Here is a 17,899-nt window from a genome sequence, read left to right as displayed (position 1 = left end):
CCGAAAGAAACAAGAAGATGAATCCCTGCAGTCACGAAAGCTTTAAATCGGTATATATACTAACAACACCTTACATACAACAGAGGAAGTGGTATCTATTGACTCTGTAGTAGTATCTACTGACTGTACCGTAGTATCTACTGAGCCAGTAGTAGCTACTGACTGTGTAGTAGTATTTAGTGACTGTAATAACTACTGACCATAGTAGTATTTACTGGGCCTACAGTAGTATCTACCGACTATATACTCGTAACGACTAACTGTATAGTATCTGCTGACTCTATAGTTGTATCCACTGACTATAGTAGTAACTACAAAATCTATAGCAGTATCTACTCACTCTATAATAGTATCTACCAGAGGTGTGGACTCGAGTCATGTGACTTGGACTCGAGTCAGACTCGAGTCATGAATTTGATGACGTCAGACTCGACTTGGACTTGCATAACAATGACTTTGTCCCACCTCTGAGGTGTGGACTCGAGTCATGTGACTTGGACTCGAGTCAGACTCGAGTCATGAATTTGATGACGTCAGACTCGACTTGGACTTGCATAACAATGACTTTGTCCCACCTCTGGTATCTACTGACTCTAGTAGCTACTCACCGTAGCAATATGTACTGACTGTATAGTAGTATATACTGACTGTAGCAGTATTGACTGACTGTAGCGGTATATACTGACTGTTTTAGTATTTACTATAGCGGTATCTACCAACTCGATAGCAGTATCTACTATCGCTACAGCAGTGTATACCGACTGAGGTGGTACCTGCTATGATTACAGCAGTGCATACTGCTGTGGTGGTATCTGCTATGATGAGAGCAGTACATATTGTGGTGGTGGTACCTGGTATGATAACAGCAGTGCATATTGACTGTACTCATCATTCACCCTCACCATTCACCACTCACAACTCACCCTTACCACTCACCACTCCCACTCACTATTCACCATTCACCCTCACAACTCGCCACTCACCAACCTCCCTCGCCAATCTCCCTCACCACTCACCCTCACCACTCACCCTCACCACTCACCCTCACCACTCACCAATCACCACTCACCCTCACCACTCACTCTCACCACTAACCCTCACCACTAACCCTCACCACTAACCCTCACCACTCTCACTCACCACTCTCCCTCACCACTCACCACTCACTCTCACCATTCATCCTCACCAATCACCACTGACCAATCACCACTCACCACTCTCCACTCACCACTCTCCACTAACCCTCACCACTCAACCTCACCACTCACCCTCACCACTCAGCACTCACCCTCACCACTCACCCTCACCACTCACCCTCACCACTCACCCTCACCACTCACCCCTCACCGCTCACCACTCACCCATCACCACTCACAACCACCACTCACCCTCACCACTCATCCTCACCACTCACCCTCACAACAACCACTCACCCTCACCACTCACCCTGACCACTCATCCTCACCAATCACACCCTCACCAATCACCACTCACCCGCACTGCTCACCCTCACCACTCACGCTCACCCTCACCACTCACCCCTCACTAATCACCACTCATAACCGCCACTCACCCTCACCACTCACCCTCAACACTCACCCTCACCACTCACCGTGACCACTCACCCTCACTACTCACCACTCATCCTCACCAATCACACCCTCAACAATCACCACTCACCCTCACAACTCACCCTCACCACTCACTCACCACTCACCACTCACCCCTCACAACAACCACTCACCCTCACCGCTCAGCACTCACCCTCACCAATCACCACTCACCCTGACCACTCACCACTCATCCTCACCAATCACATCCTCACCAATCACCACTCACCCTCACTGCTCACCCTCACCGCTCACCCTCACCACTCACCCTCACCACTCACGCTCACCCTCACCACTCACCCCTCACTAATCACCACTCACAACCGCCACTCACCCTCACCACTAACCCTCACCACTCACCACTCACTAATCACCTCTCACAACCGTCACTCACCCTCACCACTCACTCTTACCACTCACCCTCACCACGCACCCTCACAACAACCACTCACCCTCACAACAACCACTCACCCTCACTACTCACCCTCACCACTCATCCTCACCAATCACACCCTCACCAATCACCACTCACCCTCACTGCTCACCACTCAACCTCACCACTCACGCTCACCCTCACCATTCATCCCTCACTAATCACCACTAACAACCGCCACTCACCCTCCCCACTCACCCTCACCACTCACCCTCACCAATCACCACTCACCCTCACCAATCACCACTCACCCTCACCACTCACCCTCACCACTCTCCCTCACCACTCTCCCTCACCACTCTCCCTCACCAGTCACGCTCACCACTCGCCACTCACGCTCACCACTCACCCTCACTACTCACCCTAACCACTCACCACTCACACTCACCACTCACCCTCACCACTCACCCTCACTACTCACCACTCACGCTCACCACTCACCCTAACCACTCACCACTCACCCTCACCGCTCACCACTCACCCTCACCACTCACCCTGACCACTCACCACTCATCCTCACCAATCACACCCTCACCAATCACTACTCACCCTCACTGCTCACTCTCACTGCTCACCCTCACCACTCACCCTAACCACTCACGCTCACCCTCACCACTCACCCCTCACTAATCACCATTCACAACCGCCATTCACCCTCACCACTCACCCTCACCACTCACCCTCACTACTCACCACTAATCCTCACCAATCACACCCTCAACAATCACCACTCACCCTCACCACTCACGCTCAACACTCACCCTCACCACTCATGCTCACCACTAACCCTCACCACTCACCCCTCACTAATCACCACTAACAACCGCCACTCACCCTCCCCACTCACCCTCACCAATCACCACTCACCCTCACCACTCAACCTCACCACTCACCCACACCACCACCACTCTCCCCCTCACCACTCTCCCCCTCACCACTCTCCCCCTCACCACTCTACCCCTCACCACTCTCCCCCTCACCACTCTCCCCCTCACCACTCTCCCCCTCACCACTCTCCCCCTCACCACTCTCCCCCTCACCACTCTCCCCCTCACCACTCTCCCCCTCACCACTCTCTCCCTCACCACTCTCTCCCTCACCACTCTCCCCCTCACCACTCTCCCCCTCACCACTCTCCCCCTCGCCTCTCTCTCCCACACCACTCTCCCCCTCACCACTCTCCCCCTCACCACTCTCCCCCTCACCACTCTCCCCTCACCACTCTCCCCCTCACCACTCTCCCCCTCACCACTCTCCCCTCACCACTCTCCCGCCCTCACCACTCTCCCGCTCACCACTCTCCCCCTCACCCACTCTCCCCTCACCACTCCTCCCCCTCACCACTCTCCCCCTCACACCACTCTCCCCCTCACCACCACTCTCCCCCTCACCACCACTCTCTCCCCCTCACCACCACTCTCCCCCTCACCACCACTCTCCCCCTCACCACCACTCTCCCCCTCACCACCACTCTCCCCCTCACCACCACTCTCCCCCCTCACCACTCTCCCCCTCACCACTCTCCCCCTCACCACTCCCCCCTCACCACTCTCCCCTCACCACTCTCTCCCTCACCACTCTCCCCTCACCACTCTCCCCCTCACCACTCTCCCCTCACCACTCTCCCCCTCCCCACTCTCCCCCTCACCACTCTCCCCCCTCACCACTCTCCCCCTCACCACTCTCCCCTCACCACTCTCCCCCTCACCACTCTCTCCCTCCCACATCTCCCCTCACCACTCTCCCCCTCACCACTCTCCCCCTCACCACTCTCCCCCTCACCACTCTCCCCCTCACCACTCTCCCCCTCACCACTCTCACTCTCCCCCTCACCACTCTCCCCCCCACTCACCACACTCTCCCCCTCACCACTCTCCCCCTCACCACTCTCCTCCCTCACCACTCTCTCCCTCACCACTCTCCCCTCACCCTCCCCCTCACCACTCTCACCACTCTCCCCCTCACCACTCTCCCCTCACCACTCTCCCCCTCACCACTCTCCCCACTCTCCCCCTCACCACTCTCCCCCTCACCACTCTCCCCCTCACCACTCTCATCACTCTCCCCACTCTCCCCCTCACCACTCTCGCCCTCACCACTCTCCCCCTCACCACTCTCACCACTCTCCCCACTCTCCCCCTCACCACTCTCCCCCTCACCACTCTCACCACTCTCCCCACTCTCCCCCTCACCACTCTCCCCCTCCTAAAGGAATCTACAACCTTCGATTCGTCCTTTGTGCGATTCAAGGAATCGATTCCTGGCATTTTGGGGGTTTACATTTTGAATGACAGAGTTTTATTTTCATTGATATGTTATGTTTTAATGTTTTCAGGAGTTTTTAATAACATTTTTGCCCCGGTCAACGCCGGATATTTCCCGTTCGTAGCAGTTTATATCGACTTTAACCAACTTATAGTAAACGGGAATCGTCCGAATCTAAAGGAATCTACAACCTTCGATTCCTTTTCGCGATTCAGAGAATCGATTCTTGGCGCGTCGGATTTAAAAGTAATTACACACTTGTATTTTCATTGGTATGTAATGTTTTAAAGTTTTCAGAAGATTTTAAATGTATTTTCCCCCCGGGCAACGCCGGGTATATCGAGTTTATACCACAAAGTCGTCGCTTGACACGGGTGGGGTGTCGAGGCCTAGTACCGTGCAGAGCCTCCGGCCTTGCCTAGATTGCCTACCCAGCTGAGGGTGTGTACTGGGGCCAATACCCCCCCCCCCCGCGCTACAATAATACTGTCTAATCGCTATAATTTTATTATCTACCGACCCTATAATAGTAATTGCACACATTGGGGTGGAAGGGGAGTGAAGAGGACGTGAAACTTTGATGAATTTACCTCAGAATCGCGTGTTAATGCGTGCGCATATTTTTAATGGTAATTCAAAATGGCGTCCACCCCGCAGCGAACGCGTCTCTCTCTACCCGTTGCCAGGGGCAACCGCCGTGGTCCGCGCCGGCCGGCAAGAGTAAATAAATAAATAAAGCGTTAAATATATAAATAAAGATAAATCGCGCTAAATCGATAATCGGTCCGATTTAAAGTTTAGAGACGAAAAATCGGAAATGCCTAAGTTTACCGCGGGGCCGGGGGCGTGCCCACCTGCAAAATTTAATCTCGCCGAACCCCACGGTCCGAGAGCTAAATCCCCCGGTAGGGAGCGTACGCGGACGGACGGACGGACGGACAAAAAATGAATTATATAGGTTAGATGGCTCTGGCTCTCACTTAGGTCACCAACAGCACTTGCCCCAATAGCTGTGTGTAGGCTACACGGGATAACTTTGTCTTTGTACACAATGTCAACAGCCACTCACCACTAAGTATCAGTGACGTCACCACGGCGCTTGTACCATGCGAGGTGTACTTTTGAGGCCACGTGAAGCGTCCAAGGCCTGCTGGCAGAAGGTTACAGAACAGACCCACGTGAATTGGGTTGACTGAGATAACAGACAGATGCACCAACTCTGCTCCCCACTGTGCTAACTTTCTGCGTCATAGCCACTCGGCGCTCTGCTCGTTGTGAGTGTCACTCCTCTGCTCTCCGTTGGTCCTGGAGGGCGACTGCCTCTAACTACCTAGCAGTGTCCTTCACGAACCTCCTCCACAGGGGCAGATCTTGACACTGCTAGTGCCTGTCATCAGAAAGTCTAATCAGCCCCACATCCTTCGGTACTGCATCAGTCCATCTCTTCTCTAGCCCGTGCCATGCCCGTTTAGCCCCATATATCCAGCCAAACATGCCGGCGATACGACCCAGCCAATGCCCATCCAATGCAGGCTCACAAACACAAACTCGCACTCATTCACACTCAACCCTCATGTGCGATTGGTGTTGCTCCATCACAGCGGAGGAGAAGGCCCGTGAGTTGGAGAGCCAGGCCCGAGAACTGGAAAGGAAACTTGACTTTGACATGGGGCAGAACGCCAGGGTAAGTGGGTGCGCAAGGGCGGTCAGTCGGTCAGAGAAATGTGTGACATTGTTGTCGCAATGCCTCTTTTTTTCCACTTTGTAACTGGGCCGTGCCGAGCCAGCCCGGCGCGGCTCAGGTCAGGAGGGGCCAGGTTTTTTCCACTGCAGAAGCCGAGCCATGCCAGTGGTTTCGCTCGCGGTGATCAAGCGGAGGAGGAGACGCACATGGATAACGAGGAGCCCTCGCGGCGTGCTCACTGACATCGCGCACGACCAACGCGTCATTAGTCTTGCCCCTGGCCGTGGCCCTGCTTAGCCCCGAGCGATATTGAGATGTGCACATCAAAGTTTGGTTCCAGTCTTGGCTTGCTTAATGGCCCCAGTGGAAAAAAAACACCCACACCGTGCCAGTGGAAAAGCCGCTGACTTGGCTCGGATGCGCCAGTGGAAAAGGGGCACAGTTGTAAAGTGGTATTGTATAGTAATATTGTATTGTATAGTATCTTGGTATTATTGTATAGAGTAGTGTTTTATAGTACAGCAGTACTGTATAGTTGTATAATTGTATTGTATAGTATTATATAATTGTGTAGTTTTATTGTATAGTTATATAATTGTATTGTATAGTTGTTTCATTGTATTGCATGGTTTTTGTGTTTAGTTGTCCATCCATCGCACCTCCAATTACCATGGTTGGTTATGCATGGTGCGGAAGAAGTTCAACATATATACGAACACTCGCACTTACAAACCAGCTTTCGTGATTTTTTTTTGTTGAACATTGACTTAAAACGTGAACTCGTACTTTCAAACTGAATCAGGGAGCTATTTTGTTCAGTGGAGTGATCCTCCGCAAGATGACCATATGGGCATTTAAATATAGCACATTGCTGTGTTCCGACTTACGGGCCGTTCGACTTACGAACAGGTCCCAGGAACGATTTATGTTCTTAAGTTGAGGACTGCCCTACGTATAATTGTATAGTATTGTATAATTGTATTCTATAGTTGTTTAATTGTATAGTAGTATTATATAATTGTATGGTTGCATTGTGTGGTTGTATCCGTACTGTGTCGGTGCAGGCACAGGTCCGCCAGGCTCAGGTCGCAGCCTCTGAGCAGCAGTGTGAGCTGCAACACCTCCGCAACGAGTTGCAGCAAAACCTGGGGTAACTACTTGGCGCGTGTGTGCGTGTGTGTCCAAGGACAAAGAGCCCCGTGTAGCCTACTCAAGACCATTGAGGGAAGTATTGTTGGTGACCTAAGCATGGCCCAGAACCGTTTTAGATATTCGATTCTGATATCAGCCATGAGGACTTTAACTTGGGTTACCGGTTCGTCACACAGTTACCTGATACGGTGTGTAAACAACATCACTACTGGGGAGACGAAGGCAGCAGGGCGTGGTGCTGGTCACACCAACCGCTTGTGTGCTGTGGCGGCCCTCATAGGGGCTGCTCACTAACAACACTTGTCCCGACAGTTGCTTTGAGGCAACATGGGTGTTAATTGCCTTTGTCTTTCGGCACGTGCGCGCGGACTTGTGTGTGTGTGTGAGATAGATAATGTATGAGGGGCTGGACCGTGTAGCCCGCATGTCCAGGCACCGTATGCCCAAGCAGCTTCTGTTTGGCAGGATATAAGGGGCTAAATAGGCACAGTACAGGCTGGAAAAGAGATGGACTCATGCGGTGAAGGATGATATGGAGCTGAGTGGACTTGCCGATGACCGTATCAGTGGTGTCAAGGTCAGCCTCTGTGGTGGAAGAGGCCCGTAAAGGATGCTACCGGGCAGTTGGAGGCAGTCGCCCTCCAACAACGGAGGACAGAGGAGCGACGCTCGCAACAATGAGCAGAGCACCGAGCAGATAAAATACTGTACAACAAGTTGGCACAATGGGGAGCACAGATGGCGCATCTGCGGGTCATCTCAGTCAGCCCATGGCACCTGGGTCCTGCCTGTGTACTTCTGCCAGTAGCGAGCCTTCCACACTTGAAGTAGCCTCAGGTTCACCTCACTAGGCACAACTGTTGTAGTGATATCACCGCCACTTAGTGGAGAATGGCGGTTGTTGTTGGTAGAGCTAAATAGGCACAACACGGGCTGGAGTAGAGTTGATGATGTGATACGGCTCGACTTGGGAGCTGACTGGACTTGCCGATGACAGGTGCCAGCGGTGTCCAGGTAGATTGGCCTCTGTAGATAAGACGAAGGGGTCAGTCTGGTAGACCGAGTCAGTTTCTGTCTCTCTCTGTGTTTCTGTGAACACCTACAGGAATCTACGCAGGCCCAAGCAGCTCTGTTTTGTGCTAGGGCTGAATGTTGAGAGGAGACACCACGACGGTGCCTGCATCTACACCAGCGGCCGCCTCATCCGCATGTACGACCACTTGGGCCCTCGGTCTACCTCAGGCAGGTGAGGGGACACACAGGGACAGGTGAGGGGGCGACACATGGGGACAGGTGAAGAGGTGGGGGGGGTGAACCCTGTTGACGTGAACGCTGCCGTGGCGGTTGTCCCAGGGGGTGTGGCGGCGTGGTGGCGGTGGTCGACTTGCCCTGCATGGTACTGGAGCCGACGCACAACAAGCAGGGCTTTACCGACTCCACTGAGGTCACCTTGCTGCTTCGGGCGCTCGCGGAGCACGTGGAGCACTACCGCAGGATGCTGGGCATCGGTGAGCAGCAGCAGCAGATGAAGCGCTGACCCCACCCCAGACCCCCAGCTGCCCAGAACCCCCATCTGGCTACCACCACGGTCATTGACCCACAGTCAATCTGCTGTTGGATGAACGCCCTTCTACCCCCCAATCACCATCCCCCCCCCCCTCCCCCCAAACATGTCACCCCTCCCCCCCACAACCCCCCACAACCCCCCCTCCCCCCCAACCACCGTCACCCCTCCCCCCCACAACCACCACCCCCCCTCCCCCCCAACTATTGTCGCCCCTCCCTCCTACAACCACCTCCCTCCTAACCACCATCGCCCCCTCCCGCCAACCATCATCGCCCCTCCCCCCACAACCACCATTCCCCCCTCAATCCCCATCGCCCCTCCCCCCCACAACCACCATCCCCCCCTCCCCTCCCATCACCATTGCCCCTCCCCCCCACAATCGCCATCTCTCCTCCCCCCCACAACCATCATCCCCCCCTCCCCCTCAAACACCCTCGCCCCCCCCCAACCACAATCACATCCACCGTCAGCCCCCAGCCTAATCCAGCAGTGGAGTGACCAAGGCTGTATTTGTACAGAGAGGGAGCAGTGGCACAGCGGTTAGCACGCCACGCTACGAACCCGGCGACACAAGTTCGATTCTCCCTCATGATCAATTATGGTGACGACGAATATCTGTGAATCGGTCCTGGGTGTCCCCTTATTCAACTCAGCCATAAATTAGTACCTGGTATAATGTGTAAACATAATCGCGTCAGATAAAGGTGGCTGAGCATGGTTTTAGCCACACCACCCCATTGTAGGTGTTTCGTGCCAGCTGTCATAGTTGCTACTCGCTAACCGCACTTGCCTCAACATTCTGTATGCTCATAATCAATGTTTTTGGGTTTAGATCGCGTTATTTATAAATGTGTCGTAACCCTCCACCACCCGACACGGCCAATCAGTAAAAAAGTGTCACGTTGACAAAAGACAAATAGTTCACTGCTTTAGCCCACCGGTGTGTTGAAGCGTGAAACCACAACATTTACAATTGTAAATGTTGTGGTTTCACGCCTTTGTAAATGTTGTGGTTTCACGCCTCAACACACCGGTGGGCTAAAGCAGTGAACTATTTGTCTTTTTTCAATGTGACACTTTTTTACTGATTGGCCGTGTCGGGTGGTGGAGGGTTACGACACATTTATAAATAACGCGATCTAAACCCAAAAACGTTGATTATGAATAATATTGGTCGCGAAAGCCTACGTGTTAGTCTGTATGCTACATGGGACATCTTTGTGTTTGTGTGGGTGTGCAGCCGGCAACGATGTCTCCAAGTTCTGGGCTAGGTTTGGGTACCTGAGCCGGGGGGACTGGGTCCAGGTCCCCAGCTCGGAGCCTCAGTACCGCCGCTGTAGAGCCATAGAAGTACCGACCAACGTGCAGTGCGGTAAGGGTGTGCAGGTTGAGCGAGCGAGCGTCGGCGGGGTGAGCGAGTGTGTAGGAGGTGTGGAAGCAGTGGTGCAGCGGTTGCCACGATGCCCTACGAACCCCACGACCAGTGCGAATATTTTAAATTGGTCCTGGGCCTTTCCTAGGTCGACTCAGCCTTAATTGAGTACCTGGTGCATTTTGTAATTACAACACTAGGGAAACAAAGGCGGATGGGCCTGGTGTTGGCCACCCACCCCCTCGTGTGCCGTGCCGGTCTTCGTAGGTGCCACAGCACTGCCCCAGCAGTCTGTTAAGGCTATATGGGATCTTTGAGTAGGTGTTTTTGGGGAGCAGTGGCACTGGGCTACAAACCCGACAACCCGAGTTCGATTCCCGCTCTACGGCCAATAACGGTGGTGAATATCTGAATCCGTCTCGGGCTTGCCCTAGGTAAACTCTGCCTTTAATCAATACCTGGCAGACAAAGATGGCTGGGGCGAAAAGCTGACCAAACCACCACGCTCGTGCGCAGTGCCGGCCACGCTCCTCTCCAATGGAACTTGCCCCAGCCACCTTGTGCAAGCCACGTGGGGGACCTTTATCTTTGTGTGGGGGTGGGGGTCTGTTTGGCGCAGACACGTGTCTCAAGTGGCGCTCACTTCCCTTCTGCTCGGAAGACCTCCACAACCCTTTCCCGGAAGTCTGGGTTTGCTCCATGAACCCCGACCCCAGGGACAACCGGTCAGTCGCGGGTCAGGGGACACATGCTCAAAACCACACCAACTCACGCTCTCATTTTAGGAATCGATGGCAAATGTGAACCGAGATGCCCAGCACACGATGGCCTCCTCTTGTCGAATGACGTCACTGGAGTCCTTGACGTCGGCTAGCGAACGTTGTCGTTACAAAGGTTATTTGTATATTATTTGGGTGTTTTGTTGTCTAGAGCATAATTGGATAATGACAGTTACCCAATTTAACCAGATTCGTTTTATATTGTCACATGCAATGGAAAGGTTTAGCACACTGGTAACCACACACACGGGAACAGGACTTTAGTGCAAGAAATACATTTGTTTACCAAAAAACAAAGCAGTCATTAATAGGCAACCGCTGGTCAGTATAACTTATAATACTGTTACGAAGGTATTGGTATTCATCAAACAGCAAATCAAATCGGGCAGTGCTCTATATGGAAAAGTAATCAACATAAAACAACCCAATATCAAAAGTAATGTAAATGCACGACTCAAATTTAATAAGGATACTAGAGACCAAAGTACTTGTGATACTCATTAATAAATGGACTTTAAGCACAGTTTGTTATCATTAGAGTCTATGAACAGGCGTCATCTCTCAGGATACATCATGAATTGACCAATGTATACTGATTATTTAATTTCTTATCCAATCTTTCTCATGAGAAAAAGAAGTGCTCTCTCTTATGAGGCAAGTGAGTGTGTGTTTGGCCTCATGTTCCACTCCTGGTGCCCCCTGTCAGAGGTAGACATTGTTTATATTTACACAGCTGTGAGACATCCACTTCATGGTCAGCAAAGGGGAGGAGTACTCTTCCCTGTGCCCAAGTCAGCTTTAAATGCTGTTTTGTGTTGTGGCCCCACAACTCGGGGTGTCGTGGCGGTGAGATGTTAACTAACTTGCCTGATACTGAGGAGGTCGTGGGTTCGATCCTGACCCTGACGCCTGTTTATTTGTAGTTTGCGTGTTCTCCCTGTGGTCGTCTCCGGTACCTCTGGTTTGTCCCTCCACCTTTATAATCATGCGTTTAGAGTATTTGGTTGCTATGAATTTCCACATGATTAAGCCACTGTTGAGCTATAATTTGTGGCAAAGTAGCTTCTGAACATAAGCTACATAGCACAGTGGGCCTTACCTGGTAAAATTAAAAAGTTTAGTTGAGTACTCCATAACGTTATATGTTCTCAAAACATATAACGTTATGCAGCTACAGCAGCTATTGCATTATTATACTCAACTAATGGGTTTAATGGCATACCCACGACATAGTGGTACAGGTTTCCCACACTTTTTGCGGTAGATGCATTTCAAAAGAGGGGTGCACAAAGCAAAACCGCACACAGCAATTCCTCACTTAACGCAGGAGTAGATGACTTCCTGAAAAGTACCTTGTTAAGCTAAAAACGTGTTGAGACAATTTTCCCATAAATGTAACAAGGTTTGGCAAGAGAATATGTACGCGATACAGTGAGGTGGCATGACAAACAACTTAGATGAGGGTACGCCGACGCATACTCGATTTTTCTGTGTACTGTATCGTAGGGCTCAGCTGCGCTTTCCACGTAACGGGCCCATTATGCATTGTAACTGCATGTTCCGTGTTGTAACGGGCACGTTCGTGTAGTTGTAGTTATGGTGTTGTATCTTATCTTTCTTTTATTTTATTCTTCTCTTTCTTATCTTACCTATAAACGTCACTTTTTGTCTGTCTGTCTGTCTGTCCGTCTGTCTGTCCGTCTGTCTGCGTACGCTCGCTTGCGAGGGATTTGGCGCTCGGGTCGTGGGGTTTAGGACGAAAATAATTTGCCCGGAGGCACGTCCCGTGCCCCGCGGTGAACATAGGCATTTCCGATTTTTCGTCCGTCACCTTTAAATCGGTCCGATTATCGATTTAGTGCGATATCTCTTTATTTATTTATTTACTACTAGCGGAAGTACCCGGCTTTGCCCGGGTGAAAAATATATTTCTTAAAAATCTTACATATATATACACAGATACTAAGGTATTGTCAAAGCCCGGTGGGCTGTTTGTACATTTCTCCACCAACAAATATATAAGAGGCTTTCACAAGTCCAAAAAGTTGTAGAAAGTGTGGGGTAAATAGTTGATGTCAAAAGGTTTCCGAAAATTGCGGTCTCCCCCCCCCCCCCCCCTCAAAAAATATCTTTACCCCTCGTAGGTATATATACTAACAACACCTTACATACAACAGAGGAAGTGGTATCTATTGACTCTGTAGTAGTATCTACTGACTGTACCGTAGTGTCTACTGAGCCAGTAGTAGCTACTGACTGTGTAGTAGTATTAAGTGACTGTAATAACTACTGACCATAGTAGTATTTACTGGGCCTACAGTAGTATCTACCGACTATATACTCGTAACGACTAACTGTATAGTATCTGCTGACTCTATAGTTGTATACACTGACTATAGTAGTAACTACAAAATCTATAGCAGTATCTACTCACTCTATAATAGTATCTACTGACTCTAGTAGCTACTCACCGTGGTAGTATGTACTGACTGTATAGTAGTATATACTGACTGTAGCAGTATTGACTGACTGTAGCGGTATATACTGACTGTTTTAGTATTTACTATAGCGGTATCTACCAACTCGATAGCAGTATCTACTATCACTACCGCAGTGTATACCGACTGAGGTCGTACCTGCTATCACTACAGCAGTGCATACTGCTGTGTTGGTATCTGCTATGATGAGAGGAGTACATATTGTGGTGGTGGTACCTGGTATGATAACAGCAGTGCATATTGACTGTACTCATCATTCACCCTCACCATTCACCACTCACAACTCACCCTTACCACTCATCCTCACCACTCACCACTCACTATTCACCACTCACCCTCACCACTCACCCTCACCACTCACTCTCACCAATAACCCTCACCACTAACCCTCACCACTAACCCTCACCACTCTCACTCATTACTCACCACTCACTCTCACCATTCACCCTCACCATTCAGCCTCACCACTCACCCTCACCACTCACCCTCACCACTCACCGTCACAACCACCACTCACCCTCACCACTTAACTTCACCCTCACTACTCACCATTCATCCGCACCAATCACCACTGACCAATCACCACTCACCACTCTCCACTAACCCTCACCACTCAACCTCACCACTCACCCTCAAAACTAACCACTCTCTCACCACTCACCCTCACCACTCACCCTCACCACTCACGCTCACCCTCACCACTCACCCCTCACTAATCACCACTCATAACCGCCACTCATCCTCACCATTCACCACTCACCCTCAACACTCACCCTCACCACTCACCGTCACCACTCACCCTCACTACTCACCGTCACCACTCACTCTCACCACTCACCATCACAACAACCACTCACCCTCACCGCTCAGCACTCACCCTCACTACTCACCCTCACCACTCACCACTAATCCTCAACAATCACACCCTCACCAATCACCACTCACCCTCACTGCTCACCCTCACCACTCACCACTCAACCTCACCCTCACCACTCACGCTCACCCTCACCACTCACCTCTCACTAATCACCACTCACAACTGCCACTCACCCTCCCCACTCACCCTCACCACTCACCCTCACCACTCACCCTCACCACTCACCCTCACCATTCACCCTCACCACTCACCCTCACCACTTTCCCTCACCACTCTCCCTCACCACTCACCCTCACCACTCACCAGTCACGCTCACCACTCACCCTCACTACTCACCACTCACCCTCAACACTCACCACTCACCCTCAACACTCACCCTCACCGCTCACCACTCACCCTGACCACTCACCACTCATCCTCACCAATCACATCCTCACCAATCACCACTCACCCTCACCGCTCACCCTCACCACTCACCCTCACCACTCACGCTCACCCTCACCACTCACCCCTCACTAATCACCACTCACAACCGTCACTCACCCTCACCACTAACCCTCGCCACTCACCCTCACCACTCACTAATCACCTCTCACAACCGTCACTCACCCTCCACCACTCACTCTTACCACTCACCCTCACCACGCACCCTCACAACAACCACTCACCCTCACAACAACCACTCACCCTCACTACTCACCCTCACCACTCATCCTCACCAATCACATCCTCACCAATCACCACTCACCCTCACTGCTCACCACTCAACCTCACCACTCATGCTCACCCTCACCACTCACCCCTCACTAATCACCACTAACAACTGCCACTCACCCTCCCCACTCACCCTCACCACTCACCCTCACCAATCACCACTCACCCTCACCACTTACCACTCACCCTCACCACTCACTACTTTCCCTCACCACTCTCCCTCACCACTCTCCCTCACCACTCTCCCTCACCACTCTCCCTCACCAGTCACGCTCACCACTCACCACTCACGCTCACCACTCACCCTCACTACTCACCCTCACCAATCACCACTCACCCTCACTGCTCAACCTCACCGCTCACCCTCACCACTCACCCTAACCACTCACGCTCACCCTCACCACTCACCCCTCACTAATCACCACTCACAACCGCCACTCACCCTCACCACTCACCCTCACTACTCACCACTCATCCTCACCAATCACACCCTCAACAATCACCACTCACCCTCACCACTCACGCTCAACACTCACCCTCACTAATCACCTCTCACAACCGTCACTCACCCTCACCACTCACTCTTACCACTCACTCTTACCACTCACCCTCACCACTCACCCTCACAACAACCACTCACCCTCACTACTCACCCTCACCACTCATCCTCACCACTCACCCTCACCACTCACCCTCACAACAACCACTCACCCTCACTACTCACCCTCACCACTCATCTTCACCACTTACCACTCACCCTCACCACTTACCACTCACCCTCACCACTTACCACTCACCCTCACCACTCACCCTCACCACTCACCTTCACCACTTGCCACTCACCCTCACCACTCACCACTCACCCTCACCATTCACCCTAACCACTCTCCCTCACCACTCTCCCTCACCACTCTCCCTCACCACTCATCCTCACCAATCACACCCTCACCAATCACCACTCACCCTCAACACTCACCCTCACCACTCACCCTCACCATTCACCCTCACCACTCTCCCTCACCACTCTCCCTCACCACTCATCCTCACCAATCACACCCTCACCAATCACCACTCACCCTCACCACTTGCCACTCACCCTCACCACTCACCACTCACCCTCACCATTCACCCTCACCACTCTCCCTCACCACTCTCCCTCACCACTCATCCTCACCAATCACACCCTCACCAATCACCACTCACCACTCACCCTCAACACTCACCCTCACCACTCACCCTCACCATTCACCCTCACCACTCTCCCTCACCACTCTCCCTCACCACTCATCCTCACCAATCACACCCTCACCAATCACCACTCACCACTCACCCTCAACACTCACCCTCACCACTCACCCTCACCATTCACCCTCACCACTCTCCCTCACCACTCTCCCTCACCACTCATCCTCACCAATCACACCCTCACCAATCACCACTCACCACTCACCCTCAACACTCACCCTCACCACTCACCACTCACCATTCACCCTCACTACTCATCCTCACCAATCACACCCTCACCATTATATTTTTGCCCCAGTCAACGCCGGATATTTCCCATTCGTAGCAGTTTATATGAACTCTATAACCAACTTATATTTAACGGGAACAGCGCCTTCCAAAAGTAATCTACAACCTTCGATTCGTCCTTTGTGCGATTCAAAGAATCGATTCCTGGCATGTTGGGGGTTTACATTTTGAATGACAGAGTTTTATTTTCATTGATATGTTATGTTTTAATGTTTTCAGGAGTTTTTAATAACATTTTTGCCCCGGTCAACGCCGGATATTCGTTCGTAGCAGTTTATATCGACTTTAACCAACTTATAGTAAACGGGAATCGTCCGAATCTAAAGGAATCTACAACCTTCGATTCCTTTTCGCGATTCAGAGAATCGATTCTTGGCGCGTCGGGTTTAAAAGTAATTACACAGTTGTATTTTCATTGGTATGTAATGTTTTAAAGTTTTCAGAAGATTTTAAATGTATTTTCCCCCCGGGCAACGCCGGGTATATCGAGTTTATACCACAAAGTCGTCGCTTGACACGGGTGGGGTGTCGAGGCCTAGTACCGTGCAGAGCCTCCGGCCTTGCCTAGATTGCCTACCCAGCTGAGGCTGTGTACTGGGGCCAATACCCCCCCCGCGCTACAATAATACTGTCTAATCGCTATAATTTTATTATCTACCGACCCTATAATAGTAATTGCACACATTGGGGTGGGGGGGGAGTGAAGAGGACGTGAAACTTTGATGAATTTACCTCAGAATCGCGTGTTAATGCGTGCGCATATTTTTAATGGTAATTCAAAATGGCGTCCACCCCGCAGCGAACGCGTTGCTATCCGTTGCCAGGGGCAACCGCCGTGGTCCGCGCCGGCCGGCAAGAGTAAATAAATAAATAAAGCGTTAAATAAATAAATAAAGATACATCGCACTAAATCGATAATCGGTCCGATTTAAAGTTTAGAGACGAAAAATCGGAAATGCCTAAGTTTACCGCGGGGCCGGGGGCGTGCCCACCTGCAAAATTTAATCTCGCCGAACCCCACGGTCCGAGAGCTAAATCCCCCGGTAGGGAGCGTACGCGGACGGACGGACGGACGGACAAAAAATGAATTATATAGGTTAGATTGCCGACCGGCACGTGACGAAGCACAACGTTGCGCATGCGCGAGACGCCGACCAGGGCGGTTGCCCCTGGCAACGGGCAGCAACGCCGTCGCTGCGGGGTGGACGCCATTTTTAATTCCCGTTAAAAATATGCACACGCATTAACACGCGACGCTGAGGTAAATACATCAAAGTTTCACTTCCCCCCCACCCCAATGTGTGCACTTACTATTATAGGGTCGGTAGATAATAAAATTATAGCGATTAGACAGTATTTTTGTAGCGCGGGGTGGGGATAGCGGCCCAGCCCCCAGCCTCGGCCGGGTGGGCAAT

The 17,899-nt window shown here is 51.6% G+C and overlaps 1 protein-coding gene across 1 annotated transcript in view; it reads left to right on the top strand.

Moving 5' to 3' along the window:
• LOC133356269 (ATPase MORC2-like) overlaps positions 1-17,899 on the top strand; it is a 102,861-nt gene that overhangs the window by 29,716 nt on the left and 55,246 nt on the right. Inside the window, exons 12-17 of the mRNA XM_061573690.1 lie at positions 5,910-5,992; positions 7,057-7,142; positions 8,250-8,390; positions 8,498-8,652; positions 9,952-10,083; positions 10,703-10,808. Of these exons, the coding sequence (XP_061429674.1) occupies positions 5,910-5,992; positions 7,057-7,142; positions 8,250-8,390; positions 8,498-8,652; positions 9,952-10,083; positions 10,703-10,808 (703 nt within the window). The remainder of the gene's footprint in view (positions 1-5,909; positions 5,993-7,056; positions 7,143-8,249; positions 8,391-8,497; positions 8,653-9,951; positions 10,084-10,702; positions 10,809-17,899) is intronic.

Source organism: Lethenteron reissneri, chromosome 53, assembly GCF_015708825.2.
Source record: "Lethenteron reissneri isolate LAM-NWPU_2019-01 chromosome 53, ASM1570882v1, whole genome shotgun sequence".
Taxonomy (NCBI): domain Eukaryota; kingdom Metazoa; phylum Chordata; class Hyperoartia; order Petromyzontiformes; family Petromyzontidae; genus Lethenteron; species Lethenteron reissneri.
This window is presented reverse-complemented; position numbering and strand designations above follow the sequence as displayed.